General features: G+C 40.7%; 2 protein-coding genes across 2 annotated transcripts in view; one reads left to right on the top strand and one right to left on the bottom strand.

The window, feature by feature from the left end:
• b4galt2 (UDP-Gal:betaGlcNAc beta 1,4- galactosyltransferase, polypeptide 2) overlaps window positions 1–9,178 on the top strand; it is a 138,600-nt gene extending 129,422 nt beyond the window's left edge. Inside the window, exon 9 of the mRNA XM_068603189.1 lies at window positions 5,172–9,178. Within this exon, the coding sequence (XP_068459290.1) occupies window positions 5,172–5,322 (151 nt within the window). The 3' untranslated portion in view covers window positions 5,323–9,178. The remainder of the gene's footprint in view (window positions 1–5,171) is intronic.
• Window positions 9,179–10,128: 950 nt separating this feature from the next.
• On the bottom strand, window positions 10,129–14,027 carry zgc:113531 (uncharacterized protein LOC541359 homolog). The gene is made up of 3 exons (XM_068571284.1): window positions 13,363–14,027; window positions 12,285–12,414; window positions 10,129–12,096 (listed from the first exon to the last, which is right to left on the bottom strand). Exons 1-3 carry the CDS (start codon window positions 13,711–13,713, stop codon window positions 11,906–11,908), a joined length of 672 nt encoding a protein of 223 aa, XP_068427385.1. The 5' UTR covers window positions 13,714–14,027; the 3' UTR covers window positions 10,129–11,905.
• Window positions 14,028–14,098: the final 71 nt, after the last annotated feature.

The following is a 14,098-nucleotide window of genomic DNA, read 5'->3' as shown; positions in this document are numbered from 1 at the left end:
AAACTTATGTGAGAAGTATTCTATTTTAGGAAAACAGATTTGGGAATTATTTCATTTTTGTTTTGTTATGCTATCTTACACTTTGGTTTAGATTTTTAAAAAAGCAATCAAATTATCCTTATTGGCTTTGCTTAACTCTGTTTATTGGTCAATATCTCACCCTTCGTCCACTGTTTATGAGCTCCTGCCAAGACGCTCTCCTCCATACAAAGTTAGTGTCATAAATCCTGAGGTTTGCAGCCATGCATTTGTAATTTGAAGAGTTTGATCCAGACACGAGAACAACTGATAATCAAATCAACCTCCTAGTACAGATGTAGGCGGAAACATAATTTGTCTACAATATAGCTTGTGGCTAAAAACACATGAATGTTTTTTTTTTTCACATGCAACAAGCATCTGCTGATTATCAGGAGGGTCACACACCTTCACCGGCAGGTACTTGTTTCGCTTCCTAAGACAAATTGCAAGCAATGCTGATGAATCCTCATCATATATAGTTGGATAACATGTTAGTAGCTTTACGAAAGAAAAAAAAAAAACCTACTCACCTGTTCTTGTTTCAATAAACCTTTTTTTGACCTAACATTTGTTGAGGATTTTAAATGCCTCCCTAATTGGACAAATCCACTGCAGTGTGCTCTTCTCCATGCTAACCACCCCCTTATAGACGAGTGGGAGGAGGTCAGAAAATCAGCCCGTGTTCTACCTGCAACAAGCTCCTGCTGAAACTAGTGATGTGCCAGACATCCATCTGACCGGTGCGAGAACTGTAAAACTAGCAATCTATACGCTTCTACGGCACAATAACTTAAACGTGACCATGTCTAAAACAACCAGGCCTGCGTAACATGTCAGAGAGAGAGAGAGAGAGAGAGATTCATTCAACGAGCCCTTAGTAATTGCTTGCTGGAATGACACCAATAGAGATGGGAAAAGGCTGGGTCAGACTAGTCAAGTTGCCTTCATCACAATCAATAAATCCCCCTCTAGACTAAGAGAGAGTGTGTGTGTGGGGGTGTGTGTGTGAGCTTGATACTCACTTCCTGTTTTCCTCCTCTTGCCGTTCTGCTCTTTCTCTGCTCTGTGGATCAGACTTCCTCAATAAGAGGTGACACCAACAGGGACGCTATTTATTTGGGGCCAATCCATTATTCATAACTGTAGCGAGGGGCAGAAAAAAACGGCCCTATTAGCCGGATCAAACTCCTTCTCTTTTCTTTTTTTTTACAGCCCTTCTGGACACTTACTTTAATGTCTTGGACATTTTGGCTTAAAGGATTTTTTTTTTTTAAATAAGTGGTATTTGGTACTTAGATAAAGCGTGGCAGCTCAGAATAATCAGGGGGTTGTGGATGGAGGGTTGGAGCAGGAGTGTGGGTGGAGGGGAGAAGGATTGTTTCCAACAACATTGTATTAGGGCCATTATAGGTATACAAAAAAAACCGAGCGAGGGGAGGTGGTAATATTCAGAAAATATTCAATTTAGAAATTAAAGTCTTCGATTTTCGCAAAAAAAAATGTCTCTAAGATTACATTGGCAATTTTTTCATGAAAATGCTATTCTATTCCTTGAGAAAGTCCAGATATTCTCAGAGATCACACTCTTGAAATGATATGCATTTGTCCGTACGCCTGCCTATACATATTGTTTTGTTTTATTACGCAAGGCAATCTCCTCAAATTTGTCCACTTGGATCCAATAATAAACGGATTAGATGTAGGAAGTTAAAGGTCAAGATCACTGTGGCTTCACCAGACACATTTTTGGACATAATAAAAAAAAAAATGCAACAACTCACGAATATTTCACAAAAAAGTCTTGCATGATAAAATTATGAAGTGATGACATTTTGGACAGACAAGGCGATCATGGACTGTCCTTGACTTGCTGAAAGGTACGGCTAGTAGTTGGACCTCGGCCTTAATTTGTGACTTACACAACACTTTAAATGACCAGGAAGGTGCCAGGGACCGTCATACACAACACATGTTTACATGTTATCACCTTTTTATGAATGGAAGTGAAAGCAGAAACGACTCGCACCTACAGCAACCACCTACGACAAACAATTTGTCTCTGCGAAATCTCAACGAATGTTCCAGGCTGTACACGTGGAGGCCTGTTTCCTCTCTTTGTCTTCAGGTTGTTTCTGTTTAAATTCAGATGAATGATTGAGCCTTTTGGGAGAGTTTATCGAGAGTACCTGCGTAATGTCCGGCATCTACCAACAGAGGCGTTGTCTTGACTGTTTGATGAATCTTTACTATCTCCTCTGCATACACACACACACACACACACACATGGATATACATACACATTCAGTCAAACATGCACACACTCTCACACAGGAGTCCATTCTCTCAGCCCTTTCAGAGATGCTGGTTGGGCATAGCAATGAGATATTGGGCCAGCGGAAGTAAGAAAGAGGCACATTCATCACCAACCGAAAGTATCACTTTGCATACACACACGCACGCACGCACACACACACACACGTTTTGTCTCGAAAACGCCGCTTCATGCATTGCAAATGAATCAGTCGCACAGTAACATTGTTCAATATTCCATTCATACGTTATCACCCTGGGACCGTGGAGACAGAGTTTGCGTGTGCGACTGGCTTTCTGTAAAACTGTATTTACCACGAACACGACTTTAAAGGCTCTATATATGAGATTCAGAGCATTATTGTAGCAGCAAAAAAAGTTTTTTTCTTTGTAAAATAACACAGTGTAGTTATGTTCATCTAAGTCATTTTCTCATTGATGGTGAGTTTCTTGACAACGCCTTCTGGTGTGGAGACGCTGTGGCCGCTGCGAGGCAACCACAAGGAGGTCATTCTCGTTGCTTTAGAAATGTGTCGCTTCTTTTTTGATATGGTTTACCTTCTAATTTTTGTTACCTTTTTTGGAAAGCGAGTCAGACCAGCTGTTTCCCCCTGTGTGCTGTCTTTGTGCCAAAGTGAAAGCAGCTGCTCACAGCAGCATCATATTTATGATATAAATATGTGAGTGGTATCAATCTTCTTATCCCCGAAAGCAAATAAGTGTGTCTTCCCAAAAAGTCGAACTATTCCTTTGAGACTAGTTCTACAACAGGGTCAACTCAAGATATATGACACCGGAACAAAATAAGCCTCAGTAGCTTGCAACACGGGCTAGTGTTGAGATCCTAAACCAGAAATGTTTTCCTGCGAGACCCTTCGTGGAATTAGAATAGAGCTTTACTTAGCCCACTTAGGACTCTGGAAATCAGGCTAATTAATATGTAAGGAGGAACGACTTTGTCTCGCCCTCCAGACTAAAAGTAAGATAAAGAGACGCCAGTGGGTCTGAAACGATACATACCGTCGCCATAGGTGCATTTTATCCTCCTCTGCATGTATGTAGGGATTAGTTCACTGCTCTTAATCTCCGCCCGTTTTGATAGATTCATCCAAAGATTTCTCTCTTCTCATTCCCTTTATTTGAATATCAGCATGCCTTGCTCCCTCCATCTGTCACTCTCTTCCTCAGATACATTTCTCCACTGCCATTCTGCCCTCCTTTCAGTTTAAACCGCCTGCTTTTCCTCCTCGCCTGTCTTCCTGTCCTTGCGTTTTCTCTTAAACTATTTACCCTTACTTTTTTTTTTTATTGTAGATAGAAGTGCCAGTCCTTGGATCTATTTATATCTTATTGTGTTATATTGTTCAAGGGAAAGATGCTTGACAACACCTTCCCTGCACCCATTCATGCCATTAAGGCTCTTTTGCATTTGATTTGCGAGAGACAGAAGGAGAAGGCCGTGCAGAGGGAGGGGGGGGGAGATCTTCACTAGTCAGTTCTGACAAGACCGTGTAGACTCAGTGGTCCATGTCGGACTGAAGTGTCAACTCCATTTGTACGTCCAAGCATATCATTAAGACGACGTCGTTTGTTTGAGGCTTTTGAAAATCCGCTATTTCTCTGTTCACGCAAGTGCCTCACAGTCTGCCTCATTTCTGCAAGGACTGATCCCACGCAGGTGTTATGAATCTGTTTTGATGCCAGAGGTTGCATCCCAAACCGAACTGAACTGCGGCCCGGCAGCAGCACTGTGTAACACTGTGTGATTTTTCTTCCCGTCTTAAATACTAACACCAGAGCAGATTCTGATGTAACTGCTGAATCACAGCCAATGGGGAAGGATATTCCATCATAATTCAAACAAACCAAGCCGGATGTGATGGATAATATCTGTCCACTGGGTCACACTGCAGCGCTATAGCACCACCTCTTGGTCAGAATACACACAAGGAAACTGGACGTGAACTTGAATTTAAACAACAAAAGAGAACTGTTTCTTCTTTGATTTTAGGTTATTGAACAGATGCAGCTCCATAGAAGGGCTATTATGGACATCAGGCTCCTCTTAGGGTTTAAATATAGATTTATGTATCCGTGTTGATGCTGTAAATTTAGTTTTTCTTGCATTTAATGATTAAAAGTACAGCCCTATACAACAACTTATTTTTATTTCTCCCAATACTCCTTCCAATATTAATATGTGTTCACATTATTTCAATTTTCACTTTATGATTGGCGAAAGAGGAAAGTAGAGAAAAGAAAAAAGATAATCTTTGTCCTTTTAATCTTTCCGTTTTTTCTTCTTAATAACTCAATATTTTTTGTTGAACTGGAATGCAACAATAAACACAAAGGTGCATGTGGACAAGGTTATGTTTTAAATGGACATGAACCAAAAAGATTTGAAACTACTGCTCCATTTGATTCTATTTTAGATGCTGCGATGTCAGATATTTCCCCACTGAAAGCAGAGTGACCTTGGCCTTTTCATTAAATACTTGTGTTGGACCTAAAAATGAAGAGGCTTTATTCTCTCTCATTTCTTTTTTGGCGCTCTTGCACTTTAACATTGTGTCTTAAGTCAATTGTGTCAACGGACAGTCCTGAAATTATTAGCATTTCCTGAAGTATGTTATGTATACACAATAACGCAGACCTCCCAGTTTCCAAGCAAACAAGCACACATATCCGAACTTAGACTCACGCAAACGTGTGTTGATAAAGAAGCAACAATTATAATGGAAAAATCCTGATTTGTCATCTGTGTGTCTCTTTGTCTCACCGTTTCTCTTTACCTCTCTCACACCTCCCTCTTCTTTTCTTTGTCTTTCTCCCTCCAGGTTTAATAAAATCCAGAACACGAAGAACACGATGAAGAAAGATGGCATCAGCTCTCTGACCTACAGACTGGTTCAGGTCAAGCGATATCCTCTGTACACAAATATCTCTGTGGAGATCGGCAAACCACCGCCCAGGCCTATTAAAGGCTGAAGGCAGAGGAAGATGAGGGGGACGACACACATTGACACGAGGGAACAAGAAGAAGAAGAGCGCTTATGGGAAGGAAATAAAGAGAGAACATTTCCTCAACATCTGGAAGGATGCCGGAGTGAAAGATGGAGGGGAAAGTCACAAGCGCATCATGGTCTCTCTTTCTCTTTCTCTCTTTTTAATATTTCAGCTTGCCATTTCTGGAACTCAGGCTCTTTCCAACTTTTTCAAGCAACCAATGGCTTCACACCTCCTACCTTTAACAATCACTGACTTCCGAATCTGAAGAGTGTGGACCAAAGCTCAAATATCAGTGGCCGACCAAAGGTTGGCATCGAACTTGGAAGCTGAAACTTGGATTCTTTCCATGAACAATCTTTTGTAAGCTGGAGGTCATCCAGTGGAATATCGACCGAGGATATTGACTGGAAATACTGTCGGGGGACATCATTTGAAACTTTGAAGAGTTTGCGTGACCTGTTCTGAAAGACAGCATGGAGTGGGATTACTTGGAATATCTGACCAAATTCATGTAGGCAGAATGAAAAGAAAGTACATTTTACATGGATGCAAAGAGGGACACGAGACATGGAACCTGCTTGTTTGGAAGTGAAATATCAGAAGAAGAAAAAACCTTACAAAAGCCATCAAACATTGTATTTCCAGTGATGGGGATTTCCTTTAGCGGCAAACTGTAACGTTAACGAAATATGACGCCATGCAGTGACGCTCCGTGGACTTGTATTTGATGGATTGCATATCAAAGAAACCGTCCGACTCGTATCTTTTATCTTTACAAGTGATGTAAACAGACAATTTAATATTGACGTCTTTGTCAGGGAGTTTGGATCAAATTACCTAATCAAATCCTCCGTTATCAGTTAATGAATGTGTAATGTGCCTGCATCGACAGTGCTGGGACACGCTGATAAAACATGTTCGTCAGCAGCAGCAAACTTTGCAAACAGAAACTGACTCGTTGGAGTGACGGGAAAGTTTTGCAGCAGCGTAAACATATTCAAAATATGACGAGTTTTCTCCTGCGCTGAATGCAATGTTGTGGATCTACCTTGGGAATGCATTTGAAATGAAATGGAGGAACTGAAGACAACGAGGCAGATATACACTGACAGCTCAGTCGTGATTTCAACCCCATGGGGCACGTTTGGGAGATTAGGTTCCTGGAAGCTTTGTTTTTTTGTTTAGTTGTTTTCACCCCACTTGAAGAAAGATGAAGAGGTTTATTTTGGTAATCTGGGCTTCAAACGTACATTTTTGTCTCTGTGAAGTGCAAACGGCCCGAGGCTTATTAATATTCCTTAAGGTAAAGATTTGATTGAGTACAAATACGCATTTTGCATTTGAAAATTGGTCATTGTCCACATTTTCACACAAGGTAGATGAAGCAGAAAGGGGTTACCCTGAGTGGCTCAAGTGTGGCGGACACAAAAGGTGATTTACCATCCACAGACAAGACCAGCTATCACAATTCATTCAAAACCTATTGATACTGTTTCTATTACATTTTCTCACACACATTTGCCACCTTTTCAATCTTTAAGGAAAAAGAAAATCATATCCGGAAAGAGGAAATTATGAGATGCTGGTGGAAATCGTGAATTTTATGGCAGTAATGTGAAGTTATCGTTTGAGCAGTTTGACTGACATCTCTATTGCTGCTTCAGATTTGATCAGCATCAGCTGTCACTTCTGTATTTAAATCGTTTTTACCAGATTGATGGTAATTTTTTTTCTAATTTCCAAAACTTATTTTGTCTCTTGTGAGTTTCAGAACTTTCCCTGTGTGAAAAGAGAACAGACATTTTTTTCTGGTCTCTACTTTCGAAGCCTAAACACCAAACTGATGCCTTCAGAAGTTATCCATACTGAGGTTATTTTTTTATTTACAGGTCATTTTAGGAAGTAAAATCAATCAATGAGAGAAGATGTGCATTTTAAGATGTTTAATGTGGATTACTAACCAATATTTGTTTGTTTTTTTAATTAAAAAAACATATTAATATAACAAACCTGTAAAAAAAATGTTTAAAAAGACATAATATATGTGTCCAATGCTGTAACTGTAATATTGTTACTAATTTTCTCTCACTTGATACAATTTAGGGCTTTTATTTTGATCAAAATTGTGTATCGTTGGCCTCCTCTGTGGTCAACCTTGAGGGAAAAATACCCAAATGTTTCCATCTGTTTGGCTCTCCGTTATCTTCATCTGAAGCCTGTTGGAAGGTTTGATTAAACCTCTCTCTCACACACAAACACACATGTACACACACGCACCCGCTCATTCACACCCTTTCCTTTTTTCTTTGCATTATCTCGCCTTCATTGCCTTTTCCTTTGTTGCTCTTCCAGTCCAGGCTGTATGTGTGAATGGCCCTCTGCTGTGCTTTGTGGCGGGTCTGCTTTAGGCACAGCTGTGTCTCACAAGAGTCCTTCTTCTTTCAATAGATATCGACAGGGCCTCTCTTTGTGTCTCTAAATCTGTGCCACTTGCTGTATCTTTATTTATTTTTTTATCGCAGTACACATCCCCGTCTGTGAGACCTGCTGTGTACCCTCCTTTTCTCGAGCCCTCCCCTACTTAATCCGAGTCTCCGATTCCTTTTCACCCTCCCTTGATGCGCTCCTGGTGAGTTTAAGCAATTCCTCAGTGGGCAGGCGACCTATGGAGAGGTCAATAAAATGTCTTTGTCCCCAAATACATTTCTTCTTAGTTTTCCTCTATAATTCACCTGTTGATTGAAATCGTACACAGCACACTAAATAACAGCTCCCCCCACTCCCCCCAATTCTTACAGTATTGAAGCACTAGCGATGTAGTGTTGTTGGATGGGCATGAAACCCTTTTTGTTAAATCACAAAGACGTGTTGAAAAATATCAGATCCATTTTCGCCAGGGAACATCCAATCACAGGGCTTCAAATTATTTGGCGTGCACGTTAACAGCCGTGAGAATGTTCCGTTACTCTATTGAGAAACCTGATTTTCCAGTCTGCACGTTAAATAACTTCATTTGGGATTTGTGGGTCAATGCAGGACAAATTTGCCAACTAAAGCGCCATTTTTTTTCTCCTTCTCCCAATTATGGAAATATACTAAATCAGCATTAGACTCTCTCTTCCTTCTAAATGCCCACTTTCTATGCCCACACAGTTTATACAGCAAGCTTTCTCAGGTCTCAAGGTCAAGCTGAGATAACCCCGGAGACCTGATTTATTTTCTTTTTGCCCCTGCACAGAAAACCTTGTACAGCTGTTTCCACAGGCGGAGGAGTACTCCTCATGATGAGTAAATTGAACTTAAAATTAAAACGTTCTAGCTTCATTAAAGCGACTGACGAACGACGGGCAACCCTTAATGAGGTCAGTTACATGGGGAAAGTACAAGCTGAGGAGTGACAGGTCCTGTAAATGATGAAGGCTATAGCGAGAGAGGCCCCAGTGTGTACAAACAGGTACATGTGTGAACGAACAGCAACAGACACGTCAGCAAAAATCGTATTTGAAACATTTCCTTTACTTGAGAACAACAACAACCACGAGGAGCGCCTGATGTTTCTTAATGGACTCTTGACTTTTGAAGCTGTTCCAGTCGTCAGGCACACCTCAGGTGGCAAAGTATTCGAAATGCTTCTCATCCAAATATGTTTTTTTTGCTGATAAGCAGAGAGGACTTTCAGGCCCGTGGGCATTTTTAAAAATGTACTGTATCTATAGCTATGTTTTTTTTTTTTTGTACATTGAATGTTGAAAATGTTATATCTTATATAGAATGCATTACGTCATATCAAACCTACTTTTTCTATACAATCAATAAATCTGATGGTAAAAGATTGTATGATGGTGTTGTCGTGTGTGTGTGTGTGTGTGTGTGCGTGCGTGCGTGCGTGCGTGCGTGCGTGTACGTGTGCGTGCGTGTTCATGTGTGTGCGTGTGCATGCGTTTAATTTTTTTCATCCTAGGTTACTGAGGAAAACACTCAAACTCTGGTGGATGAATTGGAACTTCATAATTAGCTTTTACCTGCAGGTTGAGATAATCCCAGTACCAGACCTTGTTTCCTGTTTCTATGACAACCGACATAAACCCGTTACTCTTGTTTCCGGATGATTCCGGGAACTTGCAGGTCTAAAATGTCAAACCTCCATTTGGATTACCTTCGGCTTTACTTACGCAGTCTTTCATTTCCTCTTCTTTAATCTTTAAAGTAAAGCTTTCTCTCCTTTACTCTCTACTTTTTTCATTCTTTTATTTTTTTTCACGGAGGGCACTGGTCCCAAACAGTCAGCAGTAAAGCTCTGCAGGGAAATAAGGACGGTATCCTCTCAGAGCCAAACTCACTAAACAGTAATGTGATGCAACTCGAGCTGTAACACAATGTACGGGATTTTTAATGAACATGGAAAGGTGTTTTAATGTGGAATACTTTAAAGGATGCCGGGATGCATTATACAAACAGCGTAACACACCACGATTCACGAGTGTGATTCAAAGTGGTTCCCTTTTAATTTAGGCAGTACATTTAAACTACATTCGTTATAGTTTGATGTCTTGGGCTTTTTTTTTTTTGGCTGAGATTTCAATGAGAAGATTGACGCCACTATAGAGGCCGTATACAGGCTAGCTGTTGCCAGTCTTTTTGCTAAGCTAAGCTAAGAAAGCAAACAAGTATATTTCCCAAAATGTCAAACTATTACTTTAACCTTGTGCCTTTCTGTTTGTTTGGTAACTAAGAGCATAACTGTGGATGAACAGCTTTCAGGTCTTATTCGGAATACTACGCAGATAAATACAGAAACAGTATATTTATTCATCAATTCTTCGGATAAAATTAGATGTAAAAGGTGTTGATAACCATAACAGTTTTAACTTAATCCCAAACTTTGAATAAAGAAGCTTTTCGGAGAGAATTAAGTCAGTGAAACGTGTGAGTTGTAATGATACAGCAGCAGCGTGGGAGTCTTACAGTAAATGTCGTTACAGGCTTATATACACTGCACATAAACATGAAACAAGAAAAGATTATTTTTGGTTTTCATTTAAAGGTCCCTTATGATTAAAGCAGTAGATAATGACGCATAAAAGAGGAGGAAGATCTTCTGCAGATAAACCTGTGTATAAAATGGCAATAAACTTATTTTTCATCATACACTGATGATAACTGTACACTTTGATAATGGTGGCAATAACAAGGAGGGCTGTTTCTAAAAATAATACACAATCTTTCTTGTGAAAGATTAATGAAGCTAGTTAATTACAGATTGTTTCTCCTGCTCTACAGTGAACATGCACAAATGCAACAACCCTTTTTTTCAGATATTGCTCTCGTCTACAACTACTGTACAGTCATATGTTAGACCATAGTCTCGTACATTATATTTCACTTAGCCTGAATATTGAACTGCAGAATTTCCAGGACAGTTACATCATGTTAATTGCTTCATTAAGCCATGTTCTCGTCGAAATTGCATCCCAGCTGTACATACATTTGCATCAACCCGTGGCAGGTCAATTACAATTCATTATCATCCAATAATCGCATTGGCTTTGTGTTGCCAGTTGTTTCACAAAGCAGGTGCCTGGAAATATAACATATGCCTCCTTCTATAAAAGCTGCATCTCTTTTAAGACGTTTTTGATGAAACCGTGGACGGGCATAAAAGGTAAAAGGGTAAATATCTGGGGTGTGGTCACCTTTGAAGAGTGAAGTTGGTTTGTTATGGTTCCTGGCAGATTTGTTTGATTATTATGTTTTCAGTAGGAGTAGTGAGATTGCAGTCTGCTTTGGGATAGAGGAGCTGTAAATCCAACATCTTGTATTTTTTAATCACTACGGTCCATAATATGAGACTCTTTGAATCAATGTTCTCTTGATAATTTCACAGTTTCAGAGGTTTTTAAGGACATAATTCATCTTCTTAGCTATAGCAGGATTAAGTCTTATCCATTCTTCTTTAGATTTAAGTAGGGTTGGATTAGATATTAGAGGGTGTGTGGGTCTTCTCCCAACCACAATGCAATGTGTACCTGGCCATAAGGTGTCAAGTTAGTTTGCGGTTATTTGACTAAACACAATTTAATTTTAGAATATGTGCCATGGACCACAATATAAACTAACTGAAATAAGATCTTAGTAACTCAGAGGCTGTCCATGTGAAAAAAACAAAACAGTGGACAATAATCAAATTGCTAAATCCCACTGACATGAATGAAAACTTAGAGCTTTCCTCGGTCTATAACTTAGCCTTGAGTTTAGACCGTGTTTGTAACATGCAACCTATATCTGACAGGGAGCCAGCTTTGTCCACCAAAGGTACAAATGCAGTACATATCATCACTATTACAGGAACCTTGGATAAAAAAATTCCTTGTGGAATGTCAGCTATCTTCTTGTTAAGTTGTGTTCCCCAAAAACTTTGGAAAAATTTTGAAGTTGCAGATTAGCCACTCTCAGCTGCACCAAAGGGCTCAGCATTTTCTTTGAGATTAAAGTATATAGTTAATCAGCCATCATGGATTAGATATTTTAGGGTAAGAGCTGGTTTCTTTGCTGATGGAGTGAATCAGTCTTTCTTGGTGGACGGTTGTTCCGGAGTACAGTTTTTGAGGCGGGAACAGGTGGCAAGACGGTTTCCCTCCCAGTAGCCGGCGTCCTGACCATCGTGACAACGACACTTGGTGCAGGAGTCGACCCAGATGGGCTCTCCTGCAGGAATCACTTGGCCGCGTGATGCATCGACGTAGCAGTTGGGTCCTGGAGCAAGATGAGCAATAGAGGTAAGTGTAACGGCAGTTGAAGAGACACTACAAACAGGGAAGCGAGTCAAGTGCGTACATACTCATGCATGCAAACGATCAAATGCATTAGAGTTTGACAGTGGGGAAGATAAATCTCCCGTGGCATCTCCGAGAGGCACTTTCTACTTTCTATTTTCAACCTACCCTCCCTGCATTCAGGGCAGCATTTCCCAGGCTGGTAGACGGGGTTGACGCACGGTGGAGGGGCACAATCTGCAACCAGACAGCGGGCGATGCCGTCATTGTCACAAGTACACTGCTCACATTCTGATGGCTGGAAAGCACACACGTACACAGACAGCATTGGAGTTAATATGGATTGGATTTCTGACCATCATCATTCACCAAGCCCTCTTCATGCCATCTCAAAAGGGGGCGCTATTTGCCTCCAATTCCAGGCCGTATTCTCAAATTACATTCCAGCATACCAGACTGTGATTCATTGCTTCAGACACGCATTCTATGGTTCAGAGTTTTGAAAGGAAATACATTGAAAAAGATTTATATAAGCTTATAGTTATTATTACTGCTATATTATTATAACACAAGCTGAGTCAATGTGGTTATAGGATCCATGTTGTACTTTAATAATATGTGGTGTTCCTTGACAACTCAACAGGCATTTTTCCTCTTCTGCACATAGAAATGTGTGTAATTTATAGCTTTGCAGTGACATTCTAACCAGTTCTACAACAAACCAAAAAAAAGAATAAGTATGACATTGAAGCCTTCACATAGCTGCAGTAATTCATTCAAGATGAATTTGTGCAGACAGTCAATTTTGGACTTATCGGCAAAAGGCCAGACAGAGGGGTCTCCAACATACTGTACTATAGCTTAACAAAACTAGATAAGATTATGTTTATTCAAAGGTATGATCCATTACAAACAATAGCAAAATTTTTCTATAAGTAGTTTCCAGCCTTCTTGTAAAAGAGAGTCTACTCATGACCATCAGTCGAAGGTTATGGCCTCAGTTAAATAGTTCAGTGAAAGAGGGATTTTAGCTTCTTCTTCTGCACTGTTCAAGCATTTTTATACTCAAGGAAATGTTAACTATCCATTTAATGACTATAGCAAAACATATGTAATACATTATCTTTCTAAGCCCTTGTATTTTTCTATATACGGTTATTAAAGGCAGTCCCCATTCATCCTGGAAACCATCAACAGGCCATCCTCATTTATGCAAGCTTATAGGAGTCAGAGTGTTCAGGCTTACCTGGAAGTTCTGTCCAAGTTCGTACACCACTCCTCGGTACTCACACCCGATCTTTTCGCACCTGGGGCAGCAATCGGTGGGGTAGTGGCTGACATGGATGCACGCAGCTGGGAGTGAGGTGCACTCCGTGCGGGAACATGCAGAGCCCTCGGTGGTGCATTCACATTGGGTACAGTGATCGGAATCCAGAAAATACCATTCCCCCACAAAGTAGAGGCTGCCGTTATCCTCGCAGGTGCTTTCCTGCTGTCCGGCGACTGAGAAGCCATAACCGGCCTGCGCGCAAAGAAGTAGTGCCAAAACGGCCGTGCGTAAACTGCGCTCCAAGGCAAGGCGCTCAGTGAAAATCATGATGACTAATACAATTTAACTTGCCTAAAATAAAAACTTGGTATTTGGTAGAGATTACCCAAAATGTGTTACATTGTTACTGGACGCTAAACTCCTCGGCGTTACCTCAGTCCTCCGTCCACAGAGGTCTGCTGGGGCTGCGCACACGTCTGTAACGAGCTCGAAAGGGGGCGGAGGTTGGGGTGGCATCAAGAGAGGAAAGTTCTGTTCACTGCCTCTCTACAGGTTCACACGCAACTCTCAGCAGAACTCTGTCCCTCCCCAAATTTAACATTGTAAGGTTGTGGGCCCATTACCGACTTTTACTTGAGCACAGGCGGTCTATTGTGCTTATTATGTGGATTGCTGGAGTCTGCAACGCATCTCATTCGGTATTTTTAGGTCA

This window comes from Clinocottus analis, unplaced genomic scaffold, assembly GCF_023055335.1.
Source record: "Clinocottus analis isolate CAN_PGR_092001 unplaced genomic scaffold, fCliAna1.0.p SCAF_11, whole genome shotgun sequence".
In the NCBI taxonomy this organism is placed as follows: Eukaryota; Metazoa; Chordata; class Actinopteri; order Perciformes; family Cottidae; genus Clinocottus; species Clinocottus analis.
The sequence above is the reverse complement of the archived record's forward strand: the minus strand, read 5'-3'. Positions and strand labels throughout refer to the sequence as shown.